At 46.9% G+C, this 21,381-nt stretch overlaps 1 protein-coding gene and 1 long non-coding RNA gene across 3 annotated transcripts in view; both read left to right on the top strand.

Annotated features, from left to right (window-relative positions):
- Positions 1–19,516, top strand: part of BARX2 (BARX homeobox 2) — a 39,972-nt gene extending 20,456 nt beyond the window's left edge. For both annotated transcript variants that reach the window (XM_081890020.1, XM_081890021.1), the window contains 3 exons: positions 10,777–11,074; positions 18,297–18,381; positions 19,256–19,516. In XM_081890020.1, coding sequence (XP_081746146.1) covers positions 10,777–11,074; positions 18,297–18,381; positions 19,256–19,504 — 632 coding nt within the window. In that variant the 3' untranslated portion in view covers positions 19,505–19,516. The remainder of the gene's footprint in view (positions 1–10,776; positions 11,075–18,296; positions 18,382–19,255) is intronic.
- Positions 1–21,381, top strand: part of LOC309357718 — a 125,949-nt gene that overhangs the window by 101,589 nt on the left and 2,979 nt on the right. The gene's annotated exons all lie outside the window — the stretch shown is intronic.

Here is a 21,381-nt window from a genome sequence, read left to right as displayed (position 1 = left end):
GATGCCATCTCCGGGTCCCTGTCCCGTCTGACTTGGCAAGCTCAGCAGTTAGCAATGCTTTTTATTTTATGGTGGTGGTGTGTGTACCGTTCCCTCCTCATTACCCAGCCGTGAGAGATTTGACTGAGCTAATTGACAAAAACAAAGGTTTGGCCGGCCGGCCAAAATTCCATCATGTGTCATTATGCATCCTTCTAAATTGCATTGTTTGTGCAGCTGTTCTGCAAAACGGGCCACTGGGTTTATTTTTGTCCCCCAGAGCTGGGTGCGGAGGGAAGAGAAGGGCCTTCTTCCTATTGTGGCAGGTCTGAGATCAAAGAATTAAAATAACGCAGCTTGGGACATTCAAGGGTGCTTCGAGGCGGAGAATCACTTTGCATTGGGCTGTGGAGATATCGCCAGCAAGTCATGGACAACAAGATCTTTTTACTTAGTGGGTTTGCCCTGGAAAGGGTGAATCTGAATTAAATAGGGGTGGGAATACTGGCTGACATTTTGATGGCAACCTTGCAGTGAGTAGGGTAGCATTTTTTAGGCTCCTGAACTTCCTAAGTGAACTAATTTAATGGCTGACTTTTCGAGGCTTTTAACTGCGGCTCTCATGGATGAACTGGTTAATGTCCCAACAAAACTGGAAATCTCCGCCGAGTTTCCTTACTACGCTTGGAAAGCTTGTGTCTGAATGCTTTCTAATTCTAGATTCCTAAAAAAAAAAAAAAAAGGTTTTAAATCAAACGTATGAGAAATGAACACAACTGGGGGAAAGTGAAATTTACTATGAATTCTCTTAATGCTCCCATCTTCACTATACAGCTAAAGCAGTATAATAGTATTGCAGAGTTGGAAGGGTCTGTGAGGGTCTTCAAGTCCAGCTCCCTGCAATGCAGGAATCTTTTGCCCCACGTAGGGCTCAAACCCATGACTCTGAGAGTAAGAGTCTCATGCTCTACCAAATGAGCCATCCCAGGACTGGGCCATGGCTTCACCAAAGAGTTACCATGTCCAGAGTTCCCTGGGAGGAGGGATTGGGTAGTAAACTGCTTTCCTGCTTATGTTCTTTTAAGATGTGGCAGCTAGACTGGTGACTGGGGGCGGCCGCTGAGACCACATAACACCGGTCTTGAAAGATCTACATTGGCTCCCAGTATGTTTCCAAGCACAATTCAAAGTGTTGGTGCTGACCTTTTAAGCCCTAAACAGCCTCAGCCCAGTATACCTGAAGGAGCGTCTCCATCCCCATCGTTCTACCTGGACACTGAGGTCCAGCGCTGAGGGCCTTCTGGCAGTTTCCTCACTGCGAGAAGCCAAGCTACAGGGAACCAGGCAGAGGGCCTTCTCGGTGGTGGCACCCGCCCTGTGGAACACCCACCAGATGTCAAAGAGAACAACAACTACTAAACTTTTAGAAGACATCTGAAGGCAGCCCTGTTTAGGGAAGCTTTTAATGTTTAACAGACCACTGTATTTTAATATTTTGTTGGAAGCCGCCCAGAGTGGCTGGGGAATCCCAGCCAGATGGGCGTGGTATAAATAATAAATTATTATTATTAATCTTTAAACTGGACCTGGACTGGGCAGTCCTTCAAGCAGAGAACTGTCCTCTGTAAAGGAGGACACATGGCCACTATATTTAACAGTTGGTTTTTAGTTCTCCCCTCACACCCCATTTTCTTTCTTTTATAGTGCTTCGGGAAGGTACCTCAGTGGTAGAACATCTGCTTTGCATACAGAAGGTCCCAGGTTCAATCCCTGACATTTTTGTATGCAGTTGTTGTCTAATATAAACTATTTTGCAAAGTATTTCCCTAAGGCAATGCGTTTTGCTTGTTATTGTCACTAATACAGGGATTGTGAAGCCTTGTCCCAGTCTGTGCAATTTTGCACACCCTGGTATTCTGGAGAACTGCATTGCAAAATTCAGAGAAGTTTGAATGTCGAAGGATGGTTGTTTCAGTCCACTTTTTTATTATTTAAGTGTGAATTGAGCAGTTTTGCCTTCAGCTGTGAACTGAATCAGTCTTCTCCCCCCTTTCCCCATCTGTGCTTGCTTCCTGCACTTCTCTGGCACTTCTCTGAGAAAGTGTATCTCCTTGTAGGACAAATGCATTTCCTGAAAGTCGGCGATCTCAGAGGGACAGCAGTTCTTGGTTTGCAAACAATTAATTTCACTCGCCATCCTTCTGTGTCACTCATCAAATGGTTTTTACACGTTGGAAGCAGGAAAAAGGCAGTGGCATTTGCAGCGAACGTTTTCTTGGCACCGGCCACAAGGGTGGGCTTGTGAAACCTGAAGCGCCTTTTGTGTAAGCTCTGAGTCAGCCGCCCGGAATTCATGTTTGCTTATGGATGTTGCGATAATTAACAGAGCAGGAAGCCAACGACTGATTGATTGATTTATATTTAGGTGTGCGTTCACACAAACACACAGCGTTAATAAAGTGCCTCTTGGAATGCAGAGATGGGTTGGAGAGTCTGATCTCACACATGTTTACTTGGAAATTCATTAAGTGTGCGTAGAATTTGAACTCGTAGCCGGTGCCTCCTTTTTCCTGGATGGTTTGTGGAGTTGCTGCCGAGAACATCTGCTGTTGTGCAGGAGGTATCAGATTCAATACCCTGCATCTCTGCATAGGGCTGTTAGACTCTTACCCCACACCCTGGAGAGCTGCTGCCAGTCTGAGTAGAGAGTACTGGGCTAGATGGGAGGATGGTGTGATTGTGTGATGACGAGGCTTCCTGGGTTCCTATTTAACATCTCAAAATTGAATCCAGATACCAACCTGCCTGCCTTTGCTGTTGATGGTTCCAGTTTGCTTGTCACCAAAGCTGGTACGGGTCTAATGGTGGAGGCACATTAAGTCAGCTGAGCATTGCAACAAGGATGCAGTCCTGGGGGGCTGCACTGAGCCTTTGGATCTGTGCAGGATGAGCCCCTCACCAGGGCTGATGCACGAACCCTACATGCTGTGGGTGGAGTTTGGATGGGGACTTGTTAGACCGGGGTTATAAATTGCTTTTGCATAAAGGATTATGGGCAGGTCTCCAGGGTTGCCTTTATTAAACCCTTTTGCATTTCCAAAGCTTGCAGGTCGTCACATATTTTTGGAGCTAATTAGTTACTGTCAGGGCATTTATCTTGAAGTTGTAAACAGCAGTGCGGAGAAGTGTCATCATCGTAAAGTGTTAATTATCCCCCTGATTAGTTTTTACTAAAACTTCCCAGGGCCTTCGGGCATGGGAGCTTTGAATTCAGTCAAATTTATTAATTACGGTGATTATGTCTGAATTATACTGCCGTGTTGAGAGGTGGCTAATAAGAGAGGACTCTGATACAACTCATTGCAGAGGAACCAAACAGAGGGAGAAAGTTTTAGATTAATGAGAATCATGGAATTTGAAGAACAGGGGCAAATCTATTTCACCCTTTAGCCAAAAAGGCTCTTCAAGCTGCTTATAAAAGACTTGCAACCCAAAAAGACACGCAGGGGAAAAGGAAGGAGGAAAAGGAAGAAAAAGCAAGCTCAATCTCAATCTCAGGCTGTACTACTCATTTTGGCACTTATTGAAAACATCTTTGTTTAGACAAGTCTACCCAGACATTTAGAAAGTTGATGAAAGTTTTAATCTGTTTTTTATTATTTTTGGTCTATTGTTATTTTAATTTTTCAAAGGCTTTACATTATGATTGTTAATTTTTCTTAGTGATAGCTTTATTGTTTTATCTTTTTTGTAAACAGCTTTCAGGTTCATTTGGGGTTTTTTAAATGGTTAAGCAGCTTATAAATTTTATGAAGTAAATAAAATTAATAAGTTCTTAGTTACAGTTCTTACGATGCAGTTAGGAGGAGGAGGAGCTCCTCACCGATGCCAGTGGAGGTTTTCTGTCGATGAAGAGAAAGCTGAACAGATCTAAGAGCAGATCCGGGTGACAATTTGTAGACCAGAAGGACAGGTCGACTCTTGCCATGCAATTCTTCCCTTGGATAGCTGACTTAGAAGCCGCAGTGACCAGAAGTTCAGTTCCATATCTAGAAGCTGAAAATGCACCCTGGAGGGGAAAAAATGTACTCAGAACTGGCTCCTCCCACCCTTAATTGTTAGCACTTGATCAATTATTCTGATTTTTTTTTAAAGGGGCTCTATAATTGTCAAGTGAAATTATGATAATTCGGACAGCTTAACTGAGCAATTTAAAGTCGTGCCGTCAGCAGGCTGGAAGCACAAAGGAGTGACCCAAAATAGTTTCTGCCCTCTCCTCTGATTTGCAGTTTCTCTTCCAAGGATGGGTGCAAAGGCATCTTCTGGGGCAAGCCTGGGCCCCATGTGTTCAGCTTGTCCACAGGCTCAGTGTGTCACAAACGGACGGTTGAAGGAGCTGAGTATGTTTACCCTGTAAAAGAGGGGACTGAGAGGAGATATGATAGCCATCTTCAAATACCTTAAGGCAGGGGTCAGCAACCTTTTTCAGCCAGGGGCCTGTCCACTATCCCTCAGACCATGTGGTGGGCTGGACTATACAGTGGTACCTCTGGTTGTGAATGGGATCCATTCCAGAGACCTGTTCGAAAAATGAAAAGAGCGCAACCTGCAGTGGCGCGTCTGTACATGCCCGGGTTGCGATTCGCCGCTTCTGCGCACGACGTCATTTTGTGCTTCTGCGCATGTGCGAGTGACAAAACCTGGAAGTAACCCTTTCCGGTACTTCCAGGTCGCCGCGGGACGTAACCTGAAAGAACGTAACATGAAGCAAACGTAACATGAGGTATGACTGTATTTTGAAAACAAAAATGAATGAATTCCTATGCCCCACAAATAACCCAGAGATGCATTTTAAATAAAAGGACACATTCTACTCATGTAAAAACACACTGATTCCTGGATCGTCCGCGGGCCGGATTGAGAAGGCAATTGGGCCGCATCTGACCCACGGGCCTTAGGTTGCCTATCCCTGCCTTAAGGGCTGTCATGTGGAGAAGGGAGCAAGCTTGTTTACTCCTGCTCTGGAGGGTAGAACCAACGGCTTCAAGTTACAAGAAAGGAGATTGCGACTGAACATTCAGAAAAACGTTCTGACAGTAAGAGCCCTTTGACAGTGAAACGGACTCCCTCAGGAGGTGGTGGACTCTCCTTCCTTGGAGGTTTTTAAGCAGAGGTTGGATGGCCATCTGCCATGGATGCTTTTGCTGAGATCGGAAAAAAGACTGGGCTGGACTAGATGACCCTCGGGTCCCATCCAACTCTAAGAGTCTATGATTCTATCCCTTTCTTGAGTGTTTTCCCCTGGCTGGAATGTCTACTTGAGCTCTGGATGGAGATGGCTGTGTGCGGATGTGCGCGTGCAGAAACTAGGCTACTGTACCAAAGTAATCGATGCATTTGTTGCCCTGCCCACTTTTACCTTTGGCCCTGCCCATGTGGCCCCCATAACATTACCCTAAAGACTATGTGGCCCTGCACAAGCTTCCCTATCCTTAATCAAAATGTATTTTCTCCCCACAAACCCTTTCCTTTATCAGTTCCTTCCTTGGACTAGTTGGGGGCCCAGGAATGCGCATGCGCCAAAGGTGGCAGCAGCAGGATGTGTTCTGAATGGTCAGTGGCAGTCAGTTCCGCAGGCCTTTGCTCTTCAGCACTGCCGTAGGCCAAGCCAGAAGCAGACGGAGCTCTCTTCAGTTCCCCCCACTGTTTTGACGCTCCGCAGCCGGCAGATTTACAGTCCTCCTGTCTCAAGTTCATTCATTTTCTCCTCTTATTTACCTTTCTGCACCACACGGTGTTTTCAGCAAAGATCACATTTCTGCCTCCGAGCAGAGCCTTGCATGCCAAGAAGGAGCTGATCCATAAATCTTTCCTTCCTTCCCCCTTTTATTCCATTAAGAGATTTAGCTGAGGTTTCGGAGGGAGGTGTGGGTTTTTTTTGTCTCTTTGTTTTTGCCTGGGAGGAAAAAGTGCCCTGCCATTGCGGGTGTTCAGACAGCGCAATTAATTAAAGCTTCATTTTCCTGCTCGTCTCTGTCTCCCCATTACAACATCTGCCGTGTGGATCCATGTCGCGGGGATCGGGCAGGCGTGGAGAAAAAGGGATTCCTTTGAGGCATTGGATCTTAATTGAAACTTTTGAAATGGGATCTTGTTTGAAGGCCACGTATAGATAATTGTGTCACGTCCAGCGGGCTTGAGGAGTTCGGTCAGAGCTTCCCAACAGATGTTTTTGGCTGACTTTAGCCTCGTGTGATGGGAAGCATGCGGGGTTTGGGAGCTTTCCAAAAGACTTGAAAGTCTTTTTTTTACCATTTCTGCCTAGAAAATGAAAGTCTCTCTCTGAAATTCTGGACTGGGCCATCTTCAAAGGGACTCAAGGGGCTTTGCATGGCTTCCCACCCAGGCATTTTGGTGGGTTAGGGCTACCACAAGGATACCGTAGAGCAGGGGTAGGCAAACTAAGGTTCAGGGGCCGGATGCGGCCCAACTGCCTTCTCAATCTGACCCACGGATGGTCCGGGAATCAGCACGTTTTTACATGAGTAGAATGTGTCCTTTTATTTAAAATGCATCTCTGGGTTATTTGTGGGGCACGGGAATTCGTTTATTTATTTATTTTCAAAATATAGTTCAGCCCACCACATGGTCTGGACCGGCCCACGGCTGAAAAAGATTGCTGACCCCTGCTTTGGAGTCTGAAAAGGTTCAGCAAAGGGCAGTCAAAGTGATCACAGGGTCTTTTAGTTTAGAGAAGAAGTGTGCATATGCAATAGAAGTATATAATATTATGCATGCCATGGATAGATAGATGTTTTTCTCATTTGCTCATCATCCTAGGACACCAGGGTCATCAATGAAACTGAGTGTCGGAAGATTCAGGACAGGCTTTTTCTCTTATTTTGTGAGAATTCTTTTAAATTAATGTAGGGTCGAAGATACAGATGTGAAATAACATAAACAAAACCACAAAATGCAGGAGCAGTGCAGAGATTGTTCATGCAAATTAGTAGATTTCAGGTGCTATAGGATGTGAGTTTTCATCTGTTTTTAGTTTATTGTTATTTTAACTTTTGGAAAGTCTTAAATTACTAGTAATTCACCTCACTGATAATTTTATTGTTCTCTTTTTTTCTTTTTTGTAAACCACTTTGAGGGTTTTCTTTTCTCTTTTTTAACCAATAAGCGGTGTATAATTTTATACATAAATAAATAACATATTAAAAAAGAAAAGCACATTGCGATTTGGCATGGGGAGAGTTTTGCATGTCTGAGTTTGACGTGTAAGAAAGTTTTGCCTCTTCTTTGCCTTTAGAAACACAGAATTTGCAAGTTATTTTTCCCGCCCTAGCCAGAGTCCGCATAGTTTTGTATCGCTAAAAAATGTCCAGGTCTTGTCTTGTCTTCCATTTCTGAGCTTTAGAGATCCTTGCTGCATCCAGGTAAGGAATTATTTAGATCATAAAGATGTCTGGACAGGCTTTTTCACACAGGAGATCCTTTTTTTCTTCTTCCACGAGGCCCATACTTAAACACTTGGAGTCATTGCCACAACTTGTAGCAATGGCCACCATCTTGAATGGCTTTAAAAGGGGATTAGAGAAATTCATGGAAGGTCATCAATGGTTACTAGCCATGTTGGCTATGTATTGCTTCCTCTGTCGGACACAGTATGCCTCTGACATATCAGTTGTTGGGGAGCACAAGGGAGGAGAGTGTTGTTCTGCTTGTGGGCTTCCCACGGAAACAAGATGCTGGGCTAAACTGGGCCCCACCATCTTAAAGCTCATGACTGGCCCAGGATCACCCAGTGCACTTCAGGGCTGGGTGGGGGTCTAAATCATGTCCCAGCCCAGTGCTCCAACCACCAACAGCATTAAATAAACAATTTGCAAGTTTAAATCTCACCCAGCCATGGACTTACTAGGCAGCCTTTGGCAAGACATCCTCTCCCCCCTGAAGTGTAGCGCAAGCCTACCTTAAAGGGTTGTTGTTGCTGCTGCCACTGCTGAGAACGCCATATCTGGGACACATAGGGAAAGTGCTTTCAGAGTCAATGGGGCTCCCTTCCAAGTAACTGTTCTTAGAGATTGGGGTGTCAGTAAATGAAATGGAGATGGAGATGTAAAGTGACTTGTGAAAGGTCATGGAGTGAGTCAGAACTCAGAATAGAACTTGTGTCATTTGAGTTTGCGGCCAACCTCTTATCCGCTGGTCTCTGCTGATTGTTTAGTTTTTGAGTTTTGTCTTCGTTTTTAAGATTGTTTTTAATGTGGGAAGCTTGTGTGAGCTTGCAGCATTCAGGGGTGGAACGCTTTCATTTTCTATTTATCTGTTCAAACTGCTTACAATAATAGGAAGCTGTCCTGCGCTGAATCAGACCAGTGGTCTACCAAGTGGACCTCCAAGGTTAGGGTCTGGAGATGCCAGGACTTGAACCTGCAAAGCTTATGCTCACTGTGTGCAGCCACAACCCTTTCCCTAAACAAAGCTGAGCCAGAACTGAGCCAGGAGCTTGCAGCCCTCCTCTCTACCAGCTGAGCCATCAGCTCAAAGCAATTCACAATATTCTTTTTTTAAAAATACAATTTTAAAAATCGCAGTATAATTGTGTCCAAATAAAAACTGCAAATTAAACCACAATCACAGCCAAATGCCTGTCTGGCTTGCACTACATCAGTGTGGTGTAGTGGTTAGAGTGTCAGATTAGGACCTGAGAGACCCGGGTTCCAATTCCCCACTTGGCCATGAAGTTCACTGGGTGAGCTTGGGCCAGTTGCCACCTCTCAGCCTAACCTACCTCACAGGGTTGTTGTAGGGATTAAGTGAGGAGTGTGAGAACTATGCATTCTGCCTTGAGCTCCTTGGAGAAAAAGGTGGGATAGAAATGCAATGGAATAAATAAAATAAAAACAGAAAGTCTTTGCAACACCTTTGAAAAGCTAACATGGAAGTAGCTTTCTTAGCCTGTTTTGAATAGGATGGTCAGTTTAAGCACAGCTTAAAAAAAAAAGAAAAAGGAAATGCCTGGTCCCAAAATAAGACAAATGAAGGAACATAACATTTGCATATGCTGGTTTATATGTAGCGATGTGAATTCAGAAATAATTATTAGAATTTAAATAGCAGTGCAATATGCCTCACCATAGAGGAAAGAGGGCAAAGTGGCAAAGTGTCTGAATCAACACACAAACAAACTAAGCAGGAGACTCCAGCACGGAAATGTTGTCCTAGCCTTGGAGCTTGGGAATGTGGGTCTTTTTAAAAGATTCAATACATACACATTTAGGAACATAACCAGAATTGGTGCAGATATATTGCTATTTCTTTCCGATTTCTGTTCATGGGTGCAGCCGGGATTTCAAGAGCAGTGGAAGGAGACTTGTCCTGGGTCTCCATTGCTGTTGAACTGCAGCCATTGCTGACTGAAGTGGGATGTTCTCAGGCTGGTCAGGAGGACGTGGCCAGCTGGCCCTTTACCTTGACACGATCTCCCACCAGTTTCAGAAGCAGCACAAGAGCACGTCAGGAGCAGATGTCTGTCTCCTCCTTCACACAAAGAAGGGTGGAGGAGCGACAGCCACTTCAGTCTTGGCTCGAGAGACTTGGCATAATGCGTCCAATTTTCACGCGTTCTGGTGGTGGCGCTTTTTATAGAACTTCTTTTCGGGGACATTTGAGCAAAGCAAGGAGCTCACACATCCATGAGTAAACACAGTGGTGAGGGTTAGAGATGTTTGTGCAAAGCTGGGACAGAAGCTGAGCTTTTGAGCCTTGGGCTCCGTTTGCGGCTGTCAAAAGCTGGCCTGGTTGACGGGCCAAATAGTCTCAAGGCTGTCCTTGCCAATATGGCAGCAAGTCCCGCTGAGCATAGAGTTATTTTCAACCAAACAGGCATAGGGCAATGTGCTGGGCCCGGGGGTAACTCATGAAATGTGGTCCAGAATCCAAGGAGTCAGTCCAACAGGGCCAAGGCAGGACACAAGGCAAGGACAGGTACAGGATCTCTGGCATACAACAATGTTGCTTCCGCAACCTGGGTTGGAGCCGACAGTCTTTTATCTTTGTCAGGGAATGGCCGGTCCTGATCCCCTGGCGACTCACCTCCCTGTTTTGCCCAAAGGCAAGCACTCCTCCTGCGAGTACTCAGGTCTCTCCTTCTCTCAGACCTTAGTCTCTGCAGCTCGGGAGACGTTGGTGGGTTACTAGACCCAGGGGCCACCTCAGCCTCCCCTGACCAAACCAGTAGTGGAGCAGCTATAAGCGATGGCCCAGCTGGAGGCAACAAGATCATCCCCGCATCTGGAGCCAGAGCAGGCTCAGGCCCCTGACTTGGCCCAGCTGGTGTTTGTTGCAGGGGAACCTGTGCAGACTGGGACTCTTCAGGATCAGGCCCCAGACTTGGTTCAGGTGATGCCTGAGGCAAAGGATCTGGTGCAGACTGAGACTCCTCTGGTTCCGGGTCTGAGCCTGAGTCCCAGGCCATCACAGGCAATCGGAAGTGGCGTGTAGTCAGCCAGTGGACATGGGAGACTAGGCTAGTCCCCTAAATGTTCCTCATAAATTATAGCATTGCAGTATTACAGCCTGGCGCCTCCATCCTGAAACCCGTGAAGCTTCTGCCTGGCTTAGGGTGGGAGGCACATAGCTCATGCATGCAACTTCAGGATGTCCCCTCTTCCTGCCCAATCGCCCTTGCTCTGATTGGGCGGCTCTGAACCACAATGATTCAACCTCTCCTGCAAAGGCCCTAACCTGTGGTGTAACCCCTCTCCTTCTCTGATGCTTGTTCCCCAGGCTCCACTTCTCTGAGGGCCTATCCTCTCATCTCTGTCATCACCAGGCAGCCCTCGGCCGTCTCCCACTTCATCCCTGCCACCGGCACTTCCCGCGTCCTCTCACCACACCCAACGCCGGGGAGCACCTGCTCAGAGACCCAGGCCAGCGAGACCCATGGGAGCAGCGAGTCGGAGGCGGAGCAGTCGGCGCCCCGCTTGAAGAAGCCTCGCCGCAGCCGCACCATCTTCACGGAGCTGCAGCTTATGGGACTGGAGAAGAAGTTCCAGAAGCAGAAGTACCTCTCCACTCCAGACAGGTTGGTCGAGGGGGCTTTGAACCCAGAAATGCTTCTTATTGTGCTGTAATATTCTGATTTCCAGACGCTAACACTGAATTATTATTATTATTTTAAACTGCAACCAACAGTGTCTCCATTACTCAGAGGAAACCTGTTGAAATTAATGAACATGGACGAGACACATAAAAGCATCTGGGAAGCCTGACCACTTGAAAATCTTAAATATTCCCCCAAATTTATTTAGCAACGAGCAAGTTAAATGGAAAGGAGGTGCCCTTTTGTCCTGCTGATAATTTGTAAAACCTAAAAAAACTTCTACTTCTGGCCATCTGAAAACTTCTGGCCATCTGAAAACTTCTGGCCATCTGAAAACAAAACACATTCTGTGTTTAATCTGCCCAGCTTGTATGGAAGGTGTCACTCCTTTCAATTACATCTTCCTATTTACACATGAATAAACAAGAACCCATTTGCTGCTGCACAACCGGAGAGAGGACTTATTATTATTATTATTATTATTATTATTATTATTATTATTATTATTAACAATACAGCATTAAATATTAAAAACTTCCCTAAACAGGGCTGCCTTCAGATGTCTTTTAAAGATAAGATAGCTGCTTATTTCCTTGACATCTGATGGGAGGGCCTTCCACAGGGCGGGCGCCACAACCGAGAAGGCCCTCTGTCTGGTTCCCTGTAACCTCACTTCTCGCAATGAGGGAACCACCAGAAGGCCCTCAGCGCTGGATCTCAGTGTCCGGGCTGAACGATGGGGGTGGAGATGGTCCTTCAGGTATACAGGACCAAGGCCGTTTAGGGCTTTAAATTTCAGCACCAACACTTTGAATTGTGCTCGGAAACGTACTGGGACCAACAGGCATATCTTTGCCATTTCGAATTCTTGCAAATATCCCCACTTCAAACCTCCACACTTTAGCCTTGCCGCATCATTTGCAGAAGCAAACTCTGCGAGCTTCCGTTTCTGGACAAACGTGTTTCTTGAGCTGGGGTTGGCGGCCGGGTCCTCCTCCCAGCCTCACCAGGATGCTGGCTTGTGATGTTCCTCTCAGCTGTTCAGGAGCTGAGAGCACAGCCATGGTGCCTGGGCACGTGGAGATGAGCTTGCTCCCAGTGGAGTGCTTGGTCACATGCTCGGGTCAGATTTCAAAGCACCCTTGCCTTAAATAAAAAAGAAGAAGATAAAATCAAAGGAGACATGAGTAGATTGTATCAGTGGAAAATGCATACCAGGGCTGTGGGAATGCTTCAAACGCACACATGCCATCATGAATTGATGTGCAGTGATACTTATGAAGAAGAGAGAAAAGGCTTCTTCCTTCCTTCCTGGTACCCCTTTGAAAGGCTGATCCCTATGTTTCCCATGAAAGAGAAGGGATGCTGGTTCAATTAGTAGGGAAAGGAAATGCTGCTTATTTTTATAGGCCAGTCGGGAAAAGTCTAAGATGGGAGCCTCTGCACCAATTCATCACATTATTCAAGATTTGGGGTAAAGAAGACTTTAATTACCGTACTTTTCTGTGTATAAGACTTGTTTTTTTTTCCTTTTAAAATTATGTTAAGAAAAGGGGGGGTCATCTTATACATGGGCCAATTTCCCCATATTTTCTTAATTTGGAGTCCCCAAAAATAGGGGGCGTCTTATACACAGGGGCATCTTATACATGGAAAAATATGGCAAAAGTATTCAATGATTGCATTGCTGATCAGAAATGCTAGGCAAGAATTCTGGTTGCATTTGCGTACGTTAAATCTGAGCGATGTGGGAAGCTTAAAAGCTCTTCAAATGCCAGGTCCATTTAAGAACATAAGAAGAGCCTTCTGGATCAGGCCAATGGCCCATCTTGTCCAGCATCCTGTTCTCACACTGGCCAACCAGATGCCTCTGGGAAACCAGCAAGAAGAACATGAGCACAAGAGCACTCTAGCCTCCTGTGTTTTCAGAAGCATGGCTGCCTCTAGCACTGGAGGTAGCCATCATGGCTAGTAGCCATTGATAGCCCCCTCCTCCACTTGGGGCTTCCCCGTGTTGAAAGTGCTTTTAAGCTCTCCACCTCGGCTGGAGGACAAGGCCCGCCCAGTGCGTCCACTCTAGGACACTCTTGCGAATTACTTAGTTCTGGCACCCCCTGCTGTCAGGTTCCTTGGCTTCTGTCCTACCAGTTCCCCATGGGCCAGCGTTAGAAACTGAGATATAAAAGCTAGGAGCTAAATGGCACCTTAAACCTAAGTTATAGGCACAACGATGGAATGTATAGGTGCGCTTTTTTATAACAGGAATACAAAGCTGAAATGAATGAACTGCAGCTAAAATATTATGTTCATTTGCCACATGATTCTAGTCCTTCCCCTGCCCACTCCTCTGATATCATTAAGTCTTCTCCAGTCTTCAGAGAGTAGCTGGAAGTGGGGAGACAGAAAAAGGTCCTCCTTTCCTTCCACTCCGCAGTTTTAATCTGAAATCTTAGGCGCAGTACTGCGCCCAGAACTCAGAAACTGCTTGTGCAAATGAAATCCCCTGTCGCAAAACGCGCCTAGAACAATGGGAGGTTTTGGATACTTCCATGGGCACCAGCCACCGCTGCCTGTAGATCCACTGCCATCCTGCGTAGGCCAAGGGCTCTTGCCCACAGTGCTCAGCACCAAGAGCTCCTTCGTCCCTCTCGTAAGGGGTCCTGATTCCATTCAAGGGTTTGGGTGGCTAGTGTGGTGCCAGCTCAGAATCTCACATGACTGGTTGGGCAACACCATCAATCACACACACGACTCTCTTGGCACTAATAAGCTTTGGCATTCTACATGACTGAGCATGATGAGCCAGCGCAGCTCTGGCAACTCCTGCCCCTTCCCTCCCTCCCTCTTGTTTGTTGCTTTGGTTTCCTAGGCAGTGCCTGTTGTTTCTAAACAGGTGCAGCAACCAGTTTGCAAAGGGTTACAGGTAATCTCGCCGCGATGAGGCCCCTGCTGCCAACCAGGCGCCTTTCCCGTGTGAAGATTGAGATTCAGTGATGGCAAAACCTCCGCCAGGCTCCCAGCATCGCCTCCCAAAGATGCAGCAGACGTTGCTATATTTTCCTTTCCTGGTTGAAAATTCAAGACGCCCTTCCCTTGACGCTTCAAAAAATGGCCACGCATGCATGTTTTTTCTCAAGAGTCTCTCCTCCTCCTTGAAAACTGGTGGATGGCCTGGCTGATTGCTCCTTCTGGAGGAGGAAAAAGGAAGGGTGCCATCTTGAGCATCACCTCGGGTAGCAACAGGTCTTGGGGCAACCCCAATGCATCCCGCTTGATGCTAGATGTTTTCATGGCCTACTTGTGGAACTAGAATCATAGAACGGTAGAGTTGGAAGAGGGATGCCAACAGTTCTTTAGTCCAACCCTGTGCAATGCTGGAATTATTACTAGTGGTTAGGTAAAGGTAAAGGGACCCCTGACCATTAGGTCCAGTCGTGGCCGACTCTGGGGTTGCGGCATTCATCTCGCTTTATTGGCCAAGGGAGCCGGCGTACAGCTTCCGGGTCATGTGGCCAGCAGGACTAAGCCGCTTCTGGTGAACCAGAGCAGCGCACGGAAACACCATTTACCTTCCCGCCGGAGCAGTACCTATTTATCTACTTGCACTTTGCTTATGTGTTGCCAAAAAAGAGAAGCCGTCATTCGGCATCAGAATAGGGGACAAAAGGAGTCACAGATTAGCATGAAACTTGCAAAAAGGTTAATGTATATATCTTAATGCTGGTTCAGATGTCACTGCTCTCATGGAAATGGAGATGCAATGCACCTCAACACTGTTGGGAAGACCATATGGCAAGGTGAGCAGTGTTCCTGCTCGGGTGGCCATCCAACTTCATGACTCCTTGCACTCCCTCCTTAGGGCTCTTTATTTTTAAACTGGACTTTGGCCAGAAAGCCCTTCAAACATAAGGCCACCCACTATGAAGTGGAGCACGTGGTCACCCTATTCCTCACACCAGTGTGCCCAGCAGCACACTGTTCAGGAGTCTTGCCAACGGCTTTGCCCTTGCCCTTGCTCCCTTTGATGTGGGTCTTAAAGAAAGCCCGAAGAGAACCGTTGAATGACGAGGCTCGCTAATGGCAACAGAGGGCAGATGGGCCTGATAAGCAGCAGCCTTAATGGGTTCTGCCCTGCCGATAATAACACTCGGTGTTGCTAAAGCAAAGCCGAGTGTTCAAAACACTTCATAGAGAGTTGATCTCAGCGATGATTACAACAGCCCTGTAATGCAGGTTAGCATTAGAATGAGTCGGTGGTGCTGATTGTAGACGGAGAGTCAAAGCGAGTGGTTTTTCTGTGTCTAGGACAGCTGACTACCAGCTCCATCTGGTATGCAGGCTGAGACCCTACCTACCTGAGGACTGTCTCGCAAGAATGGTGCATGCTCTGGTTATCTGCTGTTTGGACTACTGCAATGCACTCTACGTGGGGCTACCTTTGAAGGTGACCCAGATACTACAACTAATCCAGAATGCAGCAGATAGACTGGGAGTGGCCACTGAGATCACATAACACCAGCCTTGAAAAACCTACATTGGCTCCACTATTTTTCCGAGCACAATGTAAAGTGTTGGTACTAACCTTTAAAGCCCTAAATGGCCTCAGCCCAGTATACCTGAAGGAGCGTCTCCACCCTCATCGTTCTGCCCAGGCACTGAGGTCCAGCACCAACACCCTCCCACCAGATGTCAAGGAAATAAACAACTATCTGACTTTTGGAAGACATCTGAAGGCAGCTCTGTTTAGGGAAGTTTTTAATGACTGATGTTTTAATGTATTTTTTAATGTTGGAAGCCGCCCAGAGTGGCTGGGTAAACCCAGCCAGATGGGTGGGGTATAAATAGTGTATTATTATTATTATTATTATTGAAATGTTGGAGGGTACGAGGTTGCCCAAGCAACCAAGCCAGATGGCCCCATGTTCCGACTTGCTATAAGGTTTGCTCCTATGTTTCCAGCCCCTTGAGAAACGGGAAATGAGTAGAAGAAGTAGGTCACCTGTTGTCCCTCTTTAGACCAAGTCCTCTGGGCCTTTTGGGGCTGCAACCAACTGGTAAAACGATTGCCATGTGAGCACAGCTATTGGAACCCCACCGCAGAGAAAACGACCTGGCAAGTTTCAGGGTGATTCAGAGTCATCTACCGTGCAGCCGGTGGTGTGTATGAGACGTGACCGAGTGCACCAAGCTTGGCTTAGGCTGCCCTCGCACCTTTTGTGTTTCTGGTTCACTGATGCTAATCATGGCAGAGGCACAGCGAAGATGTCATGCCAGGAGGTCTCTTTCAGATTTCTTTGTTCAGCAAGTTTCATCTGAGGAGATTAGTCTTTCACTTGGTCCTTAACCAACGGGCCTTACGTAAACACAGTGGTGCTTGGCTGTGTGTTTGTGTGTGCCCGCGCAGGGGAACTTCCCATATCTTATCAAGGAAATCTCAGGTGAAACCCAGTTTGATCTGAGTGCTATTGAGTTCTGAATCCTCAGGAAGCCGAGTTCCGTCTGGCTTTCTAGCCTTTGTGGAAAACCAGAGTAGCAAATCCACCTTTGCACAAGAAGCTCAGTGAGAGGCTGGTCAATTTATTTATCTATTTCTTTCATTTATACCCCACAGTTTTCTCTCTCCAAGAAGCTCATGGTTCTCCCCGCTATTTAATTCCCACAACAGCCCTGTGAGGTAGGTTAGGCTGAGAGGCAGTGACTGGCCCCAGGTGGGGATTTGAAGCCTCGTCTCCCTGGTCCTAGTCTGACACGCTAACCACTAATAAGAGGTCCTTCGTTTCAGTGCTCATGGGCAACATGGTACGCTCAGACACACACCCAGGTCTGAAACGTTGGTGGCCTCTGTTTTAGCATCACCAAACCCTTAACATTGCTTTTGAACATGCATGAGACAGACCACAGGCCTGCAGAATTGCGCGACCTGAACTTGCGGGTGTTTACTTAAGTCTCTTCTTGGGATCATCGCTTTAAGGAGCAATTAAAGCAATTTCACTGCCCAGTCCAAGGCATGCTGACTCAGGGAGAAATCCCACTGCGTTCAATGGGGCTTCTTTCCAAGTTAAGACTTATTTGCACCTCTGTTTGTTTGCCCTGCCACTTCCCCCTGGCAAAAGCTGTGGTTTAGCGGAACAAGCAGCGATGGGGTTTCCTGCAGATTGCCATTTGTTCTGATTTAGTGCTAAAGAGCGGGTTTTCCTGAGGAAAGCAGTGGGGCAAAGGCAAAACTGCTTGCACCAGAGCCTAGAAAGGCACGAGACAAGCAGAAAACTGCACAAGACAAGCAGAAGTGTGGATGAGCTCTTAGTGCACCGATCATCACTGCCTCCGTCTCTCTCCTATAGAAGCCCCACAGGAAATTACTGTGCAGGTGATGCTGTTCAACCTACCTAATCAGCTAAGATTGCATTCCAGGACTTATTACTGATGGCTCTGTTGTGCTTCTGTGGCATCATGATCTTATTATTCATAACCAGGGGCGTAGCTAGCTGCTCCAGTACCCAGAGCAGTGGGGGCGGGGCGAGTCACCCACGGGGACGCCACGGCGATCTGTCTAGGGGGGGCTCTGTGGCGAGCTGCCCACAGAGTCCGCCAGGCGGACGCCAGCCCCACACTGCCGTTTTGGGCAGTGTGGGGCCCTGAGCCACCGTGTCACTCCCAGGAGAGACGCACGCCTCAGGCCTGCTGTAGGTCAGGCCCCACGGTAAGTGCCGCCCCCTGCAGTGTGCCATTTTGTCACCCCCTCAGGGATGACACCCAGGGTGGACCTCACCCTTGCACCCCCTTTCTATGCCCCTGTTCATATCTCTCTGCTTTTCCCCTCTTCATCATTTTCTTTCTTAAGTTCATGGACCGTATGATATCAGACAAACAAGTCATTGCTCGTTTCTGCACCTCTCAAATGTTTGCATTGTTATTTGCAACAAATTATTTATTTGTGGGGGTGGGGGGAGAAACCAGTTAATTACACCAAAGGGGGAATTACAACTTCTCTTTAGCTTCCTTTAGTTGATTTATTTGGACAGGGCACGTTGTCAGTCGGTGATGACTATCTTCCCCTGGCTGTTAGTGTTCCTTGGCTTTCCCCTCCAGTGTCTGTACAACTTGTTCGCTTTCCGCAGGATGTGAGCTAATCAGATCTTGGCCGTGGATGGCACGTCTTCCTTTTGTCGTTGATTTGGATTGATTTGGATGTCTTGTTTTCCAGGCTGGATCTTGCTCAGTCCCTGGGCCTAACTCAACTTCAGGTGAAGACTTGGTACCAGAATCGCAGGATGAAGTGGAAGAAAATGGTAGGTACTGTGGTAAACAGAGGCATGAGTACAGGGTGTGTCCAAGGCAAAAATGAAATCAAATGAAAAGGGGCAAAAGGTTTGTGTCTCCTTTTTTAAGATCACATTTTTTAATGTAAAACTTAGTTGTTATTTTTTAAAAAAAACTTAGTTAAGTTGCAGTTTCTTTAGGCAGTGAGACTCAGCTCAAAGTAAACCCGCATAGGATTGAAGTGTAAGGCTTCCTTAGTTGGGTGACATCCCTAAATGTGATTTTCATCCAAGAATCCTCCTGCTTCTCTGACACTTGGGATAATAAAATAATATTTTATTAATGCCTTTCAGCATCAGAGTGGATTGCCTCCGCTATCAGTGTCTTAAGATTTATTTACTTAAGAACATTTCTAGCCCCATTTTCAAAAATTAAATTTAATAAATAAAAAGTTCTAAACGGTAAGACAAAAATCTCTGATGCTTTTTGTGCTAATTGAGTACTGCAGAGCAAAAGATGAATCAGTCCCTCTAACAGTGAATTCAGTTGCAGAGTGCTGATAGAATACTAGACAAAATGGGGAAACAAAAGCGAGGTATCTTCAAGCCTGGAGGAAACCCCTAAAAACAACAGGAAAGAAATCAGTAGGGTGGGAAACTCTAAAAACACCCTATTGAGGACTGAGCATGCTCAGTGGGCTTAGAATGCTGACTGACTTTTGAGAGAAGGAATGGAAAAGTAGGGGATGGGATGGAATATCTTGGGAGAGGACATGGCAGGCTGGTCAGGGCACAGGAACTCTCCATGCTGTAAGGTTTTGTTGCTAGTCCAACTTAACACTTAAAAAAACAACACCATGAAAGTAGCAATTAGACACTCAGCATGTTGGGTTTTTTGTTCCAGGTTCTGAAAGGCGGGCAGGAGGCCCCCACAAAACCCAAAGGCCGCCCTAAGAAAAACTCCATTCCCAGCTCCGAAGAGATTGAAGCAGAGGAGAAGATGAACAGCCAAGCTCACAAGACGGCTTTGGAGGAAAGCCAGGCCACGGAAGAGTGTGGGTTGACCGGGGAGCCATTGGATGCCCCTTCAGAGACAGAGGAATCTCCTAAAAACACAGCTGAAACCCCTCTGGGAGAAACTGCATCAAGTTAAGAGAGAGGGAGAGAGAGAAAGAAAAAAACTCCCCACACTTCCCAAAAGGACAATGTACAAACTGGAGGCGTGCACACTTGGTGCCTTATGAAATCGAACAGTATGGGTGGGTCGCTGTGGAGCAAAGAGACCCCGTGTAGGCAGCAGCGACACTTTCCTTCTTTCCAATGCAGTGTGTGTACACCCTCTCCACAGACAGTGGGGCCTGAGCTCTCCTCCCAAAGAGACTGCATGCTTGCAAATTTGAGACTTTGGAAATGCACAGGGAGCTGGGAGGAAGAGGCTCCTTAGCGAACGGCTGCCAGAGAAAACTGTCGCTTTTCATCTTCCCCCTTATTATCCTCATCTGTGAAATGGGTTCAGAGCAGTGACTGCCAAACAAAACAAAAGGTCCTTTGTCGCCGTTCCAACATAGCATTCTTCTGCAACCAGTGCTTAATTGGGAACGGGCCAAAGCAAAGGTGTTTTTAACAGGGGTGTTTGGGAATCTGGGATGTTTACGTTCCAGCACCACAAAGATCGGGGTGGTGGTGGTGAGGGAAATGCAGGAGTAGATGTCCAACTTCCTCAAGTCACTCTCTGACTTGGAGGGCTTGGCAGCACCAGTGGCCCATAGGGGCAAGACTGAAGTGGTGGCAGGGGGTGGGCAAGAGGCTGGGGCAGCGGCAAGAGTTGTGGATGTATTGGTTTGGTTCATGGTGGATGTGGAAGTTGCATTGGCTGCTGCAGGGGCAAGCGGGTAGGCCTGCCTGTAGCCACCCAGAGCGCAGTGGTGGCAATACAAACTTCTGGCGCACATGGAAGGAAAAGTGGTAGCTCAGTGGTAGAGCATCTGCTTTAAAGACAAAAGGCCCCGGGTTCGGTTCCTGGCAGCATCTCCAGGTGGGGCTGGGAAGTTCCATGCATGAAGCTCTGGAGTGCCACAGCCAGTTAGCGTAGGAAATCCTGATCTCAATGAAGCAATATTCGAACTCTCAGTAGAAGAGTTCCTTGTTGATGTCAGAAGAGAAGGCATATCTAAGGTCGGCTTGCCATGTTTCCAAAAGTGAAAATCCAGACACAAAATTGTTGCGCTTTTCTTTTTTCTTTTCTTTTTTTCTTTTTTGCCCAAAGTTGTTGAGCTATTTTTTAGGAACATCACCAAAAAACCAACACTCTTGATATGGGCTGTCCCAGGTTTTCCCTGGACGTTTTTTCCGAAAATTCCGCCTGCGTGCCATTTGTGACAGATGAATCCCGGCTATGTCCGGGAATTTCCAGAAGTATGGCAGCCCTAAACTAAGGACTTCAGAAGAGTCTTTGCTGGATCAGGCCCGTGGGCCATCTAGCCCAGCACCCTGTACTCACAGTGGCCAACCTGGGACAGACCACAATAACACTCTCTCAACAGCAGAGCCATTATGGCTAATAGCCATCATTAGCCCTCTCCTCCTCCATGAATTTGTTAACCCTCTTCTAAAGCCATCCAAGTTGGTGGCCATCACTGCCTCCTGTGGGAGTGAGTAGTCAAGTCAAAGTTTAATTGTTGTTGTAACCATCTTGGTCGTTTCATCCCCCAAAAGGAAATAAAAGTATTCTGTGCCTACTATACAGAACATGCAGACACACACCATTAAAATACAGGGACCACCAATTTATACAAATATACCTTGAAATGGAGACCCACACAGATGCGTTTCTGTATTACAGTGGTACCTCAGGTTACATACGCTTCAGGTTACAGACACTGCTAACCCAGAAATAGGACCTCGGGTTAAGAACTTTGCTTCAGGATGAGAACAGAAATTGTGCTCCAGTGGTGCGGCGGCAGTGGGAGGCCCCATTAGCTAAAGTGGTGCTTCAGGTTAATAACAGTTTCAGATTAAGAACGGACCTCC

Source organism: Podarcis melisellensis (assembly GCF_964234715.1).
Source record: "Podarcis melisellensis genome assembly, chromosome: 15".
NCBI lineage: Eukaryota > Metazoa > Chordata > Lepidosauria > Squamata > Lacertidae > Podarcis > Podarcis melisellensis.
The sequence above is the reverse complement of the archived record's forward strand: the minus strand, read 5'-3'. Positions and strand labels throughout refer to the sequence as shown.